The sequence below is a fragment of the Pygocentrus nattereri genome, chromosome 25, assembly GCF_015220715.1.
Source record: "Pygocentrus nattereri isolate fPygNat1 chromosome 25, fPygNat1.pri, whole genome shotgun sequence".
Lineage (NCBI taxonomy): Eukaryota > Metazoa > Chordata > Actinopteri > Characiformes > Serrasalmidae > Pygocentrus > Pygocentrus nattereri.
In genome coordinates, this window is record NC_051235.1 from 17,484,833 (window position 1) to 17,498,283 (window position 13,451).

General features: G+C 42.3%; 1 protein-coding gene across 1 annotated transcript in view; it reads left to right on the top strand.

Moving 5' to 3' along the window:
* The window catches only part of lrp3 (low density lipoprotein receptor-related protein 3), a 35,878-nt gene extending 22,657 nt beyond the window's left edge, over positions 1-13,221 (top strand). Inside the window, exons 4-8 of the mRNA XM_017706203.2 lie at positions 931-1,325; positions 1,729-1,950; positions 2,294-2,766; positions 4,906-5,038; positions 10,968-13,221. Of these exons, the coding sequence (XP_017561692.1) occupies positions 931-1,325; positions 1,729-1,950; positions 2,294-2,766; positions 4,906-5,038; positions 10,968-11,858 (2,114 nt within the window). The 3' untranslated portion in view covers positions 11,859-13,221. The remainder of the gene's footprint in view (positions 1-930; positions 1,326-1,728; positions 1,951-2,293; positions 2,767-4,905; positions 5,039-10,967) is intronic.
* The last annotated feature ends 230 nt before the right edge of the window (positions 13,222-13,451 follow it).

Genomic DNA, 13,451 nt, shown 5'->3' on the forward strand with positions numbered 1-13,451 from the left:
CACAGACTCTCCCATATATGCAATGAGTGAACACAGACTCTCCCATATATGCATTGAGTGAACACAGACTCTCCTGCATATGCAGTGAGTGAACGCAGACTCTCCCACATATGCAGTGAGTGAACGCAGACTCTCCCCCATATGCAGTGAGTGAACACAGAATCTCCCACATATGCATTGAGTGAACACAGACTCTCCCACATATGCATTGAGTGAACACAGAGTCTCCCACATATGTATTGAGTGAACACAGACTCTCCCACATATGCAGTGAGTGAACAGACTATCCTATATATGCAGTGAGTGAACAGACTCTCCCACACACACACACACAGTGAGTGAACACAGACTCTCCTGTATTTGCAGTGAGTGAACGACAGACTCTCCCACACACACAGTGAGTGAACAGTCTTCTACACTCATAGTGAGTGAACACAGACTCTCCCACATATGCATTGAGTGAACACAGACTCTCCTGCATATGCAGTGAGTGAACACAGACTCTCCCACATATGCAGTGAGTGAACACAGACTCTCCCACATATGCAGTGAGTGAACACAGACTCTCCCACATATGCAGTGAGTGAAAACAGACTCTTCCACACACACAGTGAGTGAACACAGACTCTCCTGCATACACAATGAGTGAACATAGACTGTCCTACACATGCAGTGAGTGAACACAGACTCCCACACGCAGTGAATGAACACTGACTCTCCTGCACGTCCAATACAAGTGACTAATTACTTTTCTCAAACTGTAATAGAATTATTTTACTTAAATAATTACTTTATTTCCGTCTCATCTCTCTCTCATGCTGTTTTTCACTTTGCAATCTCTCTTTTTTCCTTCTGTGCCTTCTCTCTTTCATTCTATTTTATTTGTTTCTCTCTCTCTCTCTCTCTCTCTCTCTCTCTCTCTCTCTGCAGGTCGTTTGGGTGAGAGTAGTTGTGAGAGTGATGAGTATTTGTGTGGGAATGGGAAGTGTGTGCCACGGTCATGGCGCTGTAATGGTTTAGATGAGTGTGGTGATAACACTGATGAACGGAATTGTGCCCCTCTGCCCACACTCGTCCACTCCAGCCTGTGCCCTCCAGGCACCCTGCAGTGCAGCCATGCCCAGTCCACGCGCTGTCTACCCTCTGCACTGCGCTGCAATGGAGTGCTAGATTGTCCAGATGGCTCAGATGAGGCCCACTGCCCTGACACCTCATGCGGAAAACGACTCGCCAACTTCTACGGAACATTCGCCTCACCTGATTTCTTCAGGCCCAACAGGAGCGGTGGGACGGACTTGTACTGCACCTGGCTTCTGGATACACAGGTACAATAGGAGGTTTGTTTGATTGAGTTATTTATTTATTTAGGGAAAACAAGGACACATCACATCATTGATGTGAAGCACTAGTCTCACGCAGTACCCCTGCTGTTCGTTTATCCTGTGTTCCACAGCCTAGCTGAAGTATCATTATTCAAGTTAACAAGTAAACAGTTTTCATATCAGCAAACAGTTGTTGTACTGCAGTGGCAAATTTAAGTAAATGAGCTTACTTACAGGTCAGTTCTTAGTCCTGAATTCTCTGCATATGACTGTAATACTACAGCTTAGGTGGAGATACACAATGCACAATTCACACTCATATGAATTTCTTCATTTATTCCCTCAAAATGCTCCTCACCTTTAAGTCCCCTTTTTCTCTCCTCCCTTGCCCCCTGCGCTCCTGTAGGATACAAAGCCTGTGCTCTTGCGTTTGGACCTGCAGCTGGGCGTGGGGGACTCTCTGCGTGTGTACGATGGTTTGGGGGAAAGAGCGGAGCGGCTGCTGCAGAGTCTGTCCCACCACAACAATCATCGGCCTGCCGTGCTGGAATCATCGCAGGGCCAGATGAGCGTGCTGTACCACGTCAAACCACATAGCCAAGGACATGGCTTCAACGCTTCATACCAGGTGTGGATCAGCATTGCTCATCCTCAAGCTTTCTCTCATGGTTTTGTTTTGGAGAGTTTAGCAGTGCTAAACCAGTATAAATGTTATAAATTATACCATTACCCTCTGTATATACACAACTTTCTTCACTATACAGTAGGTCCTGCCCAAAATTTTGCGTCCAATACTGATTTTTTTTTTTATAGGATAAAATTTCTGATATCCACAACTATCAGCTGAAACAATTTTTTTTAAACTCCAGGTTTTAGTTTAACAGTAAATTACTAACATATATGATTTGTCAGTTCTCAATTTCACACTTCTTAAACAAATAGACTGCAGAAAAACTCTCTCTCCCCACCAGGTGAAAGGTTATTGTTTCCCGGGTGAGCTTCCTTGTGGTCCAGATGAGGGTTGTTACTCCCAGCAGCAGCGCTGTGATGGTTACTGGCACTGCCCAGGGGGGCGGGATGAGGAGAGTTGCCCCCCATGTCCGCCAGGGCAGTATCCTTGTGAGGGGGGCGGTGGAGCATGCTATCCAGCAACTGAGCGCTGTGATAACCAGAAGAAATGCCCGGGCGGCTCAGACGAGAAGAACTGCTTCTCCTGCCAGCCGGGCAACTTCCACTGTGCCACCAACCTCTGCATCTTCGAGACGTGGCGCTGTGACGGTCAGGAGGACTGTCTGGATGGCAGTGATGAACGAGACTGTCCGGCCGCAGTGCCCCGCAAGGTCATCACAGCCGCGCTGATTGGCAGCCTGGTGTGCGGCCTGCTGCTCGTCATTGCTCTGGGCTGTGCTTTCAAGCTCTATTCTCTTCGGACAAGGGAGTACCGGTAGGCTTAGTCAATGAGCCATAATAATAGTTATCAAAATCAAATGTCAGTTTAAATGTCTGAGATTTTTTTTCCGCTTTTGGGGATGACATGCACCAAATATTCTACACAGGGTACTGTTTCACAGCTTCACATCCATGCCATATATAGAGCTGGGAGGGACCTGTCATTGTCGTGACTGGGAAGTTATTCTGCAAAAAACTGTGGGGATACTGGGAGCCATTGTTCTCTGTATGTTGCATGGTATTTTCTGAAAATCAGCACAGAAATAAATATGAGGGTTTAATTAGTCTCTGAAAACAGCAGATTAAAATTTTGATGGATTTCGTGCTTCTCAGCCACCAGGGCTGTGATGCTATTCTCAATCCAGTATTAGCAGCAAAGGCTTGAATAATTACTGCTTTGGTACATTAGGTGGCGATGTTTGTCTTTCACTCAGTAGATGGAGAGGTCTAGCTGTTCATTTACAACACCACAACCAGCTGGTCAGTTAGCAAACTTAGCTAAGTGGCTATTTTCTTCATTAAATGTATGAAGAACAACAACAAAAAATAATAATGATAACAAGCTCTTAGACAAAACCTCTTACATAAGGACATAAGGAGGTTGTGATAAAGGCCATTCGTCCTCTGCAGAGTCGTCTTACAGCAGATGTAATATTAGCATATTTTTTTCTTCATAATTCGAATGCTGTTCAGATTAAAAATAGAGAATTAGAAAATATAGCACAGCTGTAATTGTTGATAATACAGAAGTTAAAAGATTATTAAATATACAGTATATGTTATCTATCTTTATTGTATTTGATGTGATGGTCACTATTTACTTTCCCTACTCTCTTTCTTTCTCTCACTGTGACACGATTATCCTCTCAATCATGATTCTATTTCTGTAGTCTTAAAAGCACAGTTTAGTGTGCTTGTGCTCTCTCTCTCTCTCTCTCTCTCGCCATTACATCACTCTTCCTCCCATCTGTTCTTTGCTGACTCAGTTTCTTTCCTCCTCCTTTCCCATCACCTCTCCTCTTTATTAAATTTGAGCCAGACCACACTCTCTCGCTCACTGTTTCTCTCCTTCTCGCTCTCTCTCTCTCTCTCTCTCTCTCTCTCTCTCTCTCTCTCTCTCTCTCTCTCTCTCTCTCAAACACACTCTCTTTCTCTCTCTCTCTCTCTCTGTCAGAGACATCTGTGTCTATGTCTCTGATTCATGCACACACACACACACACACACACACACTGTTCTTCTCATCTTCTCATGCCCACTAAAGTCAAATCAAAATCGAGCTTTAGCTGTTAACTGTTGAAGCTGTTAAGCTGATACAGCATTGCAGGTTTATAGGCACTCAGGATTCTCACAATTGATCTGATCTACAGAAGGGTGAGATTGTCAGAGAGAGAGAGTGAGAGTGAGAGAAGAGAGAGAGAGAGAGAGTGAGAGGAGAGAGAGAGGAGAGAGAGAGGAGAGAGAGAGGAGAGAGAGAGAGAGAGAGAGAGAGAGAGAGAGAGAGAGAGAGAGAGAGAGTGAGAGGAGAGAGAGAGGAGAGAGAGAGGAGAGAGAGAGAGAGAGAGAGAGAGAGAGAGAGAGAGAGAGACCTCAAGGCAGCTGATTGGCTCTGCTTGGCTATATTTAGCCTCTAATGGCACTGCCCTTGTTTCCCTTCAGACAAAATTAAATGCTGGTTTGTGCCAGCAGGATCACATGCAGATTTGTTGGACTTCACACAAACCCACTCACATTTATAGTTATGAATGATTAAAGTGATAGTTCAGCCAAGAAAGTTCTAAGGATGAACTCTTTATAACAAGCAGTTGTTTGAAGTTTGCATCTTTAGCTTTGCACCTGAGGCTAATAAAGCTAACAAGTAGCTTAATGGAAGCTGGTGAGAAGTACAGAGAAAAATAAACAAGTACAGACAAAATACTGGACAAAAGGAAGCCTGAAATGTAATAAGCAAACGTTTTAGAGATTGCTTAACAACTCATTGCAATTTGAGTCAAGTGTGTGGTGATTTGGGCATTGCTAACTGATAAGCATCGATTTATAAGTATCCCTTTCCTCTTAGCTACATTAGCCTCTTGGCTCCAGTGCATAACTACAGATCTCTCCAATCTCTCTCTCTGTCTCTTTGTGTCTCTCCAGAGCTTTTGAAACGCAGATGACCCGACTGGAGGCGGAGTTTGTGCAGCGAGAGGCTCCTCCGTCTTATGGTCAGCTGATAGCTCAGGGTCTCATACCTCCAGTGGAGGACTTTCCTGCTTACCATCCTACTCAGGTATACACACTCCACACAGGTGCCCTCAAACACTCGAGATGTCTGCGTACACTTACTGCGGTGGGCAAACAGTGGCGATGGTACTAGACAAAACCTCTGCTGTTTACTCTCTCTATATGTGTATAACGGTGTCACAACTATTCAATTGGATTAGGAAATAATAAAATCTTGAATTTAACAGTTTCATCCATTTTTGTACACTTCATAATTATTTGAAAAATACAGTGTCTACACAAATGTGACTGTTATGTGTATGTGTATTGTGTCTGATTACACGAATGTGGAGTTATTTACATCAAATGTTACCACTGATGAGGCCATATTAAAAAAACTCAGTGAATATGTGGGCCAGAAAACATCTATGTTTTTTATTTTATTTTTAAATAACATTTTGCTGTAACCTGAACTGGTCATTGTATGTTTAAAATATGGCAAAACATAAACAGTAAAATATAATCACATAGTAAACTATGTGATACGTACCTGTGCGCTGCATCTAGACACCTTTTTTGCTGCAATTTCACTTATTCTTGGGATCCATTTTTGAGCTGCTAAGCTAAGTGTGTATATTGGTTGTAGTAGATGCATTTACATTTACGGCATTTGGCTGACGCTCTTATCCAGAGCGACTTACAATTTGATCATTCTACACAAGTAGGCAAAGGTAGTGTTTGGAGTCTTGCCCATGGACTCTTAGAAGGCAGAAATGTTACCCACTACACTACACCAAGATATTAGGTTGGAAGTTGCAAACTGAGGTCTGTTGCAGTTCAATAGGTTTAGATGCATACTTGTCTTTTGTCTCCAACTGAGTGTAGATATATTGTCTCCAAAGCTTCATTTGAAAAGACCTCTGAGCTGTACTGCTGCAAAGCTTTGCTGTGGTCCACAGGTTGAAATCTGTTGATCAGTTCTAACATTAGCAAATCAAAACAGTTGAATTGTCACCTTCATGGTGCATTGGTGCATTTTTACTCAACTGTATACATGATCTGTCTGGAACCAGCTGTCACAAAGCCAGACTTCTGCCTTCTGCCTCCAAGAGTCTGGTGAGTTTTGGCCCTTAACGTGGCCAAGGCCCACCTACTTTAAGAGTAGAGGTGGGGGAAAAATTGATACAGCATATTTTCACCTTACACACCACCATCCAGAGATGGCACATGAGGCTGAAGTTGGCTTCCTATTTGCCAGCTTCTTGTTCACATTTTTCAGTCCACCTTAAAAAGTGTTGCAGTTACATTATGGCACATCGGGCACCAGAAAATAATATCTCTAAACACTCTTTAAATCAGCTCCACTGGAAAAATCAGCTTCACAAAGCTACCTTCCAATTCTAACCTCCTGCAAAATGTAGCACAGGAATGGGAGATTGCCAACAAAGATCTTGTGTTTGCATTTGCAGTTGAAAAAGGTAATAAATTGCAAAATATTTCAGTATGTTGTAATATGTTTACATTCACAATGATATCATATCATGGGCCGTTGGTGATTTCTACCCCAATTGTTGGCCGTCTTGCCTTTAGCTTGCTAACTAACCAGCTAGTATAGGAAAGTGAAGTGGTGTCCACAGTCATGTATAACAAATGGAGTAGTTTGTAGCTTAACCCCTTACATGGCTGCTGGTAGGCCCAAAGTTTTATTACACACTTCTATAACCTACGAATAGCTCTGGCTTGCACTGAAGTCCCTGTGGTTACTGAATAATAAGCCTTAGTATGTAAACAGCCTGGAATTTCAAGGTGTCAACGCCTAGCAAATCAAATGTAATGGTTTTGAAATGTTGAGCGTTTTAAGGTAGCATCAGATCACAATGATTTCTGGGCAAGTTCTTCTGCTGAAGTCGATGTTAGTGTTTGCTCAGTCCCTAATCTAACACCCTTCAGTTGAGATAATAATGAAGCAGCCCTTAAGGCGCTGGGGATTCCCTGAGGGGGAATGATGAGTCAGGAGGGCAGGAGACAGCTAACCTAGTGAGAACTGTGCATCAGCACAACCCCGCCTCCCACCCACAGAGATGCCTATGTGTCTGGAAAGTCATCCTTTGTGATAAAAGTATTGTGTGTCATGTCCATTGAGGATTTCTCCTGAGGAGAGCTGTGTAATGCTCATGGAGGTAGGAAGCTTAACTGTGTCAGCCTTAACCTAGAGAATTTTAACACCGAATTACACCCTGTGTTTCCTCCTCTACCTTCTCTTCCCCCACACAGCACAGAAAGGAACTACATCACTCAGCTTGGTAAAGCAGTAGGCGGGGTGTGGGTGCAAGTTTGTAAAGGATTTTTTTTATTTTATTGTAGTGCCTGGCCCACGCTACAGGAGTTTTTCAGTCGTCACTGATGTTGAAAACATTCAGACTCCCCACACATAATGACACATTCCACTGATTCTTTTTTGTCTTCAGCAGTCCTTCAGTCATCAAAGCCCCCTCACTGCGAGATTTACGCAGAGCAAAACACAGCACACTTTCAGAATATGTGCACTAACCAGCAGACTGATCAAAGGTCCCGTCTCCCAGACCATCAGATTTGTGAGCAAATGTGACTTTAGATAAAAAACATGCCAGATGACAGCAAGGCTTAGATTACTATGGTAGCTATGTGTACATTTAGCTGTGTAAAAGTGAAAGAATATATATTTGACTTGTTTTTTTACAAAGTAGATTGAGAACATGATCTTTATCCTTCCATCCAAGTTCTCCATTCAGCTGTGCTCTCGGTGGTTTCATGCAAATCAGTGTTTCCTCACACTACAGCATTTTGAGTTGTGCACTTGTGGAAAATTAGGCTGGTCGCAACTGAAGAGTGAGTAAATCAGAGGGGTAAAGTTTGGATTCTTCATACCACACACCACAGAATAATCTTGAAAGTTAATTGTTTTAAAACCTTCCTGAAACCTTTTGCAGCTGTCGGGAAGGGCAAATCAGCCTCAAAATCATTCTGTAGTGTGGGCCAGACATAAAGGATTTTTATGATTTAGTGTCAGACAGGCCCCTTAACATCTTTATCAAACTTTATATTGCTACATATGCTGTTTTACACCCATGACTCAAGGGGATGATATGATATCTTAACATATTTTACCTATTGGTCTATATTAGAGCAGCCATGTGGTTGAGACATGGCAAAAGCAGACAAACAGGGAAATTACACTGTGTAAAAAAAGTTTAAGGACACCTGCTCATCTAGTTTGTCTTCTGAAATTCTACAGTACACCCATTACTCTTCTAGAAAGGTTTTACACTTTTACTCTAGATGTTGGAACATTGGTTTGAGGATTTGATGCATTCAGCATTAGTAAGGTCTACTGATGTTGGATGATTAGTACTGGATCAGAAACTTCACTCCAGATCACTCCAAAGGTACTGAATGGAGCTCCATCACTCCAGAGAATGCGGTTCTGCAGCTCCACACTGCTCCATACAAGTACTGAGGGGCTTTATGACCCTCCATATGACAGACAAACATCTAAAGACAGAATATGGGAAGGTGGTGAAGGTCACAGTATGAATTGAATATATCAGGGACATGGCCTGCAGTTATGAGACGATGGCTGAGAGATTTATGTGTAGCCAAAGCCAGAGCAGCTTATTACCTCAAAACTCTAGCAGTAGAAATTCTCTCACGACTGATTGATTTGCATTCAAGATGAAAAGGCAAAGACTGTCTCCATGGAAACGAGAAAATGTACTGCTGAATGATTGATGGGTTTGACAGATCAGCAGACCCCTGCCTCTTCTGCCTCTCTCTCTCTTTCTCGCTCTCTCTGTATTTTTCAGTTCAATTCTACAAATAATGATATATTTTGTAGTGACAGTTTGAGTTACAAAGTTTGAGTATATTAGTAGAAAACTGAATATTTTTAAATTTGTAAGCAAGCAAATCACAGCTGAGCTTGAACATTAAACATCACAACTGTAGAAACATTAAACTGAGAAAAAAATAACTACATAAATAAAACTACATAGCCAAAAGTATTCAGCCAATACACTTGCAGTTAGTGTGTACAGTTATTTCAACCACACCCATTGCTAAAAGCTTACAGCCTTGCGGTCTAATTAAACCAACACTAGCTCAGGGACTTGCAATGTGACACTGTCATAGGACCTTTCCAAAAAGTGAATGTAGTTTTTTGCCCTGCTAGAGCTTCCCTAGTCAACTGTGATTGCTGTTATTGTGAAATGGAAAGGTGTAGAAGCAACAGCAACTCATCCATGAAGCAGAAACCTCACAAGCTCACAAAATAGGACTGCTTAGTGCTGAAGCAAGTAGCATGTAAAAATTGCCTGATGGATGAATCTAGGTTTGGTGGATGCAAGGAGAGTATTGTGTGAGAGAGAATTGTGTGATCCCAACTGTGTGGTGACAGCTGGAGGTGCTGTGCTCAAAATGAGGTCCATAAAAAATGATTTGCTAAGTTTGGTGTGGAAAACCTTGACTTGCCTAGCCCTGACCTTTATCAAACTTTTTTTAAAAGAATTGGAAGACCCACTGTGAGCCAGGACTGACCTCAGTAATGATGGAAGCAAATCCCCCCAGCTGTGTTCCAAAATCTAGTGGAAAGACTCCGTATTGAAGCCTATTGTTTTTGAATTGACAAGCACGTATGGATTTAATGTTTAAGTGTCTACATACAACACCATCTCCAAAACAGTTGGGAAGCTATGCAAAATGTAAATGAAAGCAAAATGCAATGATGTGCAAATCATTTAAACCCTATCTTTAATTGAAAATAGTACAAAGACAACATATTAAATGTTGAAACTGAGAAATTGTATTGCTTTTTTGAAGAATATATGCCCATTTTAAATTTGATGCCAGCAACATGTTTCAAAAAAGTTGGGTCAACACAAGTTGTGTAATGCTAAAAAAAAACCAAAACAACAAGGTTAATTGGCAACAGGTCAGGTCACTGAGTAGAAAAAGAGCCCCCAGAGAGGCTTTCAAAGGTTAACATGGGGAGGGGTTCACCACTCAGGGAAATTATGCAGGCAAATAGTGCAATAATTCAAGATTAACATAAAATAGCAAAGAACTTGAGAATTTTATCATCTACGGTGCATAATATCATTAAAAACCTCTGAGAATCCAGAGAAATCTCTGTATGCAAGGGCCAAGGCTGAAAACCAATTCCGGCCGGCCATGATCTTTGGGCCCTCAGGCGGCACTGCATTAAAAACAGAAATGATTCTGTGGTGTTACTGCATGGGCTCAGGAACACTTCTAAAACTACGGTCTTTGAACACAGATCATCACTGCATCCTTAAATGGTATAATTAATGCTTAACGATAAATACAGGTATGCTGCAGGATATATACACATGCTGCCATCCAGATGACCTTTTTTCAAAGAAGGCCTTGCTTATTTTTGCAAGACAATGCCAAATTACATTCTGCACACATTACAACATCATGGCTCTATAGTAAGTATAGATAGGGTGCTAAACTGACCTGCCTGTAGTCCATCTCTGTCACCCATTGAAAACATTCGATGCATTATGAAACAAAAAATACGACATTGGAGACCCAGAACTGTTGAGCAGCTGAAATCCTTTATTAAACAAGAATGAGAAACCATTTCACTTTCATAAACACAGCAGTCTGTCTCCTCAGTTCCAAAACACTTGCAGAGTATTGTTCAAAGAAAAGGTGATGTAACACAGTGGTAAACATGTCAAATTCAAAATGGGCATATATTTTTCAAAAAACAATAAAATTTCTCAGTTTCACCATTTGATATTTTGTCTTTGTACTATTTTCAATTAAATATAGGTTTATGTGATGTGCATATCATTGCATTCTATTTTTGTTTACATTTTGCACAGTGTCCCAGTTTTTTTGGAAATGGGATTGCACATTCAGCCATGTAGTATATATTCATACAATGCATATACTGCACGTACACATGCTCATTTTCTTTATCTCTCTCTTAGGCCTCCGTCCTGCAGAATCTCCGCACAGCTATGCGTAGGCAGATCCGCCGGCACTCCTCTCGCCGTGGGACGTCCCGACGTAGGCTAGGTCGCCTGTGGAGCCGCCTCTTCCACCGTGGAAGCCGCTTGCGGGGTCAGATCCCCCTCCTCACACCCCCCGGCCACACACACACTCGCTCTCATATCCAACCTGCAATCAGCCTTCAAGGATTTAGGGGGGCCGAAGCTCGCAGGGGCGAGTCTGAGCGGCCAGCAACTGGACACACCCCCTCTCCCTGCTCCAGTGCTGCTCTAGGTCTGGCACTGCAGGCACATGCACAGGCTCTGCATTTACCCCAAAATGAGTCACCCCCATCTCCCTTGTCCCCTGCCTCACTGCGGTCAACGTCCGACACCCTGGATGACGAAGACGAGGAAGACAGTGATCACAGGTCTCCAGAATTAGTAGGTGACCGAATGAGGTCCAATCTGGGTGATGGGGCACCCTCTGCTGGACACAGAGACATGGACAAACCTTCTGGAGCTCCAAACGATTCCTCAAATGGGACATATCGGTCACGGGTATCCAGGAAAACTGTGCAAAGTCTGGCTTCAGAGCTAGGAGGAGTAACGGTCAAGTGTTATTCCTCACTGGCCATTTCACCTCTTTCTTCTCCTGAGTCTCTTACCTCCTCCAGCAGCCAGAATGAGGATGAAGTGGGCTCTCCAACATACAAAGAAACTGAAATCTGCACAGACACAGACTCTAACACACACTCTGACACCCAAGCCCCGTCTCACCTTGATGACCACTCTAAGGACTGGTCAGTTAGGAATAAGACTAATACGCCCTCACCTTGTGAACTCACAAGCAGCGATGAAGAGGAGGATGATGTTCCATTTGTACACTGAAGAGCCTTTCGCTACTGTATGTGGAAATATTTTACAATGACCTTGCCAACATGGAGCATATGATTGAGAATATATGCTTATGGCTTATCACACTAAGGGTGGACAGCATGGCCTAGAAATCATCACAATACTGGATCTTGATTGTATTCATAATAGTAAACGTGTACCAGCCACTTGATTAGAAACTCCCACCTTGTAGGTCCACCTCCCTCGTGTACAGACAGTAGCCCATATGTTGATGCACCAGTGGTCAGTTTCTGACCAGAGAACCATTCTTGATTTATTTATTTATTTATTTTTTGGGTAGTAGTACGCTCTCAGCCCCATCAGTGTTGCTGTACCTGTTACAGCCATACCAGCTCCACACACCATGCCACTACCATGTCAGTGTCACTGCTGTGATGAGAATGGTCCAGAAACTGATCAATCATGAGCGAGGATTAGATATACAAGTGAAGTTTATTTGAGATATCTATAATTTCCCGATGTTGTTTACTAAAACAGGCAAAATTAACTGCCACTAGAAGACAATTCTATCTAGATAAAATGATTTAACAGTTTGTAAACACCTAAGTGTGTTTGCAGTGTTGGCAGAGAGTCCCTTACAGTCTGTAAAGCATTTCTAGTGGAGACATGAGGTGTTTCTAATAAAGTGGATGGTGAGTGTATGATGAGTCAAAGACAACAACATGCTTGTTTTTAAAAAAAAAAAAAAAAGATCTATTGACTATTATGAATATGTCTTATTATCAAGATCTTTGGGATGCCAATTGCTGACCAACAAGTCGGACACCTGGCTGATATCATTACTGAGTCTGCATATAGTATGATACAATGCCACATCAAGAACATGCATTGCTTGGACTATATTGCAATATCACAATACTTTTCAGTTTGTGATAAAAAATTTCTGTTGACTGATTTATTTATCGATGCGTTACCTGGCTCTAATTTATACACTGTCCAAATCAAATAGACATGCGCTGACATATGCAGTGCAGCTAATATCCTCACCAAGTAGATACGTATTAGAAATGAAATAAGGACTTTATTTATGGAGCCATAACAATTTTGAGTCATAGACAGTGCATTTCTGTCTGGGTGCTGACTCAGTACAGTCATTTTCAGCTGAGGGATCTTCTAACTTATTTTAAAGTTCTAATGGAGCTGTGGAGTCGACTTCTTCACTGAAACCTTATTCACGACGAGACTTGTGACTCATCTTTTTTATTTTCAGAATGTTTTTCAGTTTTTCATAACCAGAACAGTGCTTGAACCGCCTCGACTACTAGACCGAGCTTCGCTGAATATTTCAGACTTTTCGCAATGGACTTTTAATAAAAAATGGCATTATTTTTTTAAATTCCCTCCTGGAATGTCTGAAGTCGGAGCCTTACCGGTACCCTGCTGCTGAGGGGTGCGCTGAAGGAGTAGCCTACTTTTTGACATATGCTTAATGCTGTGAAGTTGAGCTACAGTTTCCTAGTTTTAGTCCCTCAGTAACCTGTACTGCAGTGTTTTGCTTTTTCTCTGCTCTAACGCTAGTGGTTTAGCACTGGAAAATGAACTCAGAAAACCCTGGGTGAAAGATGG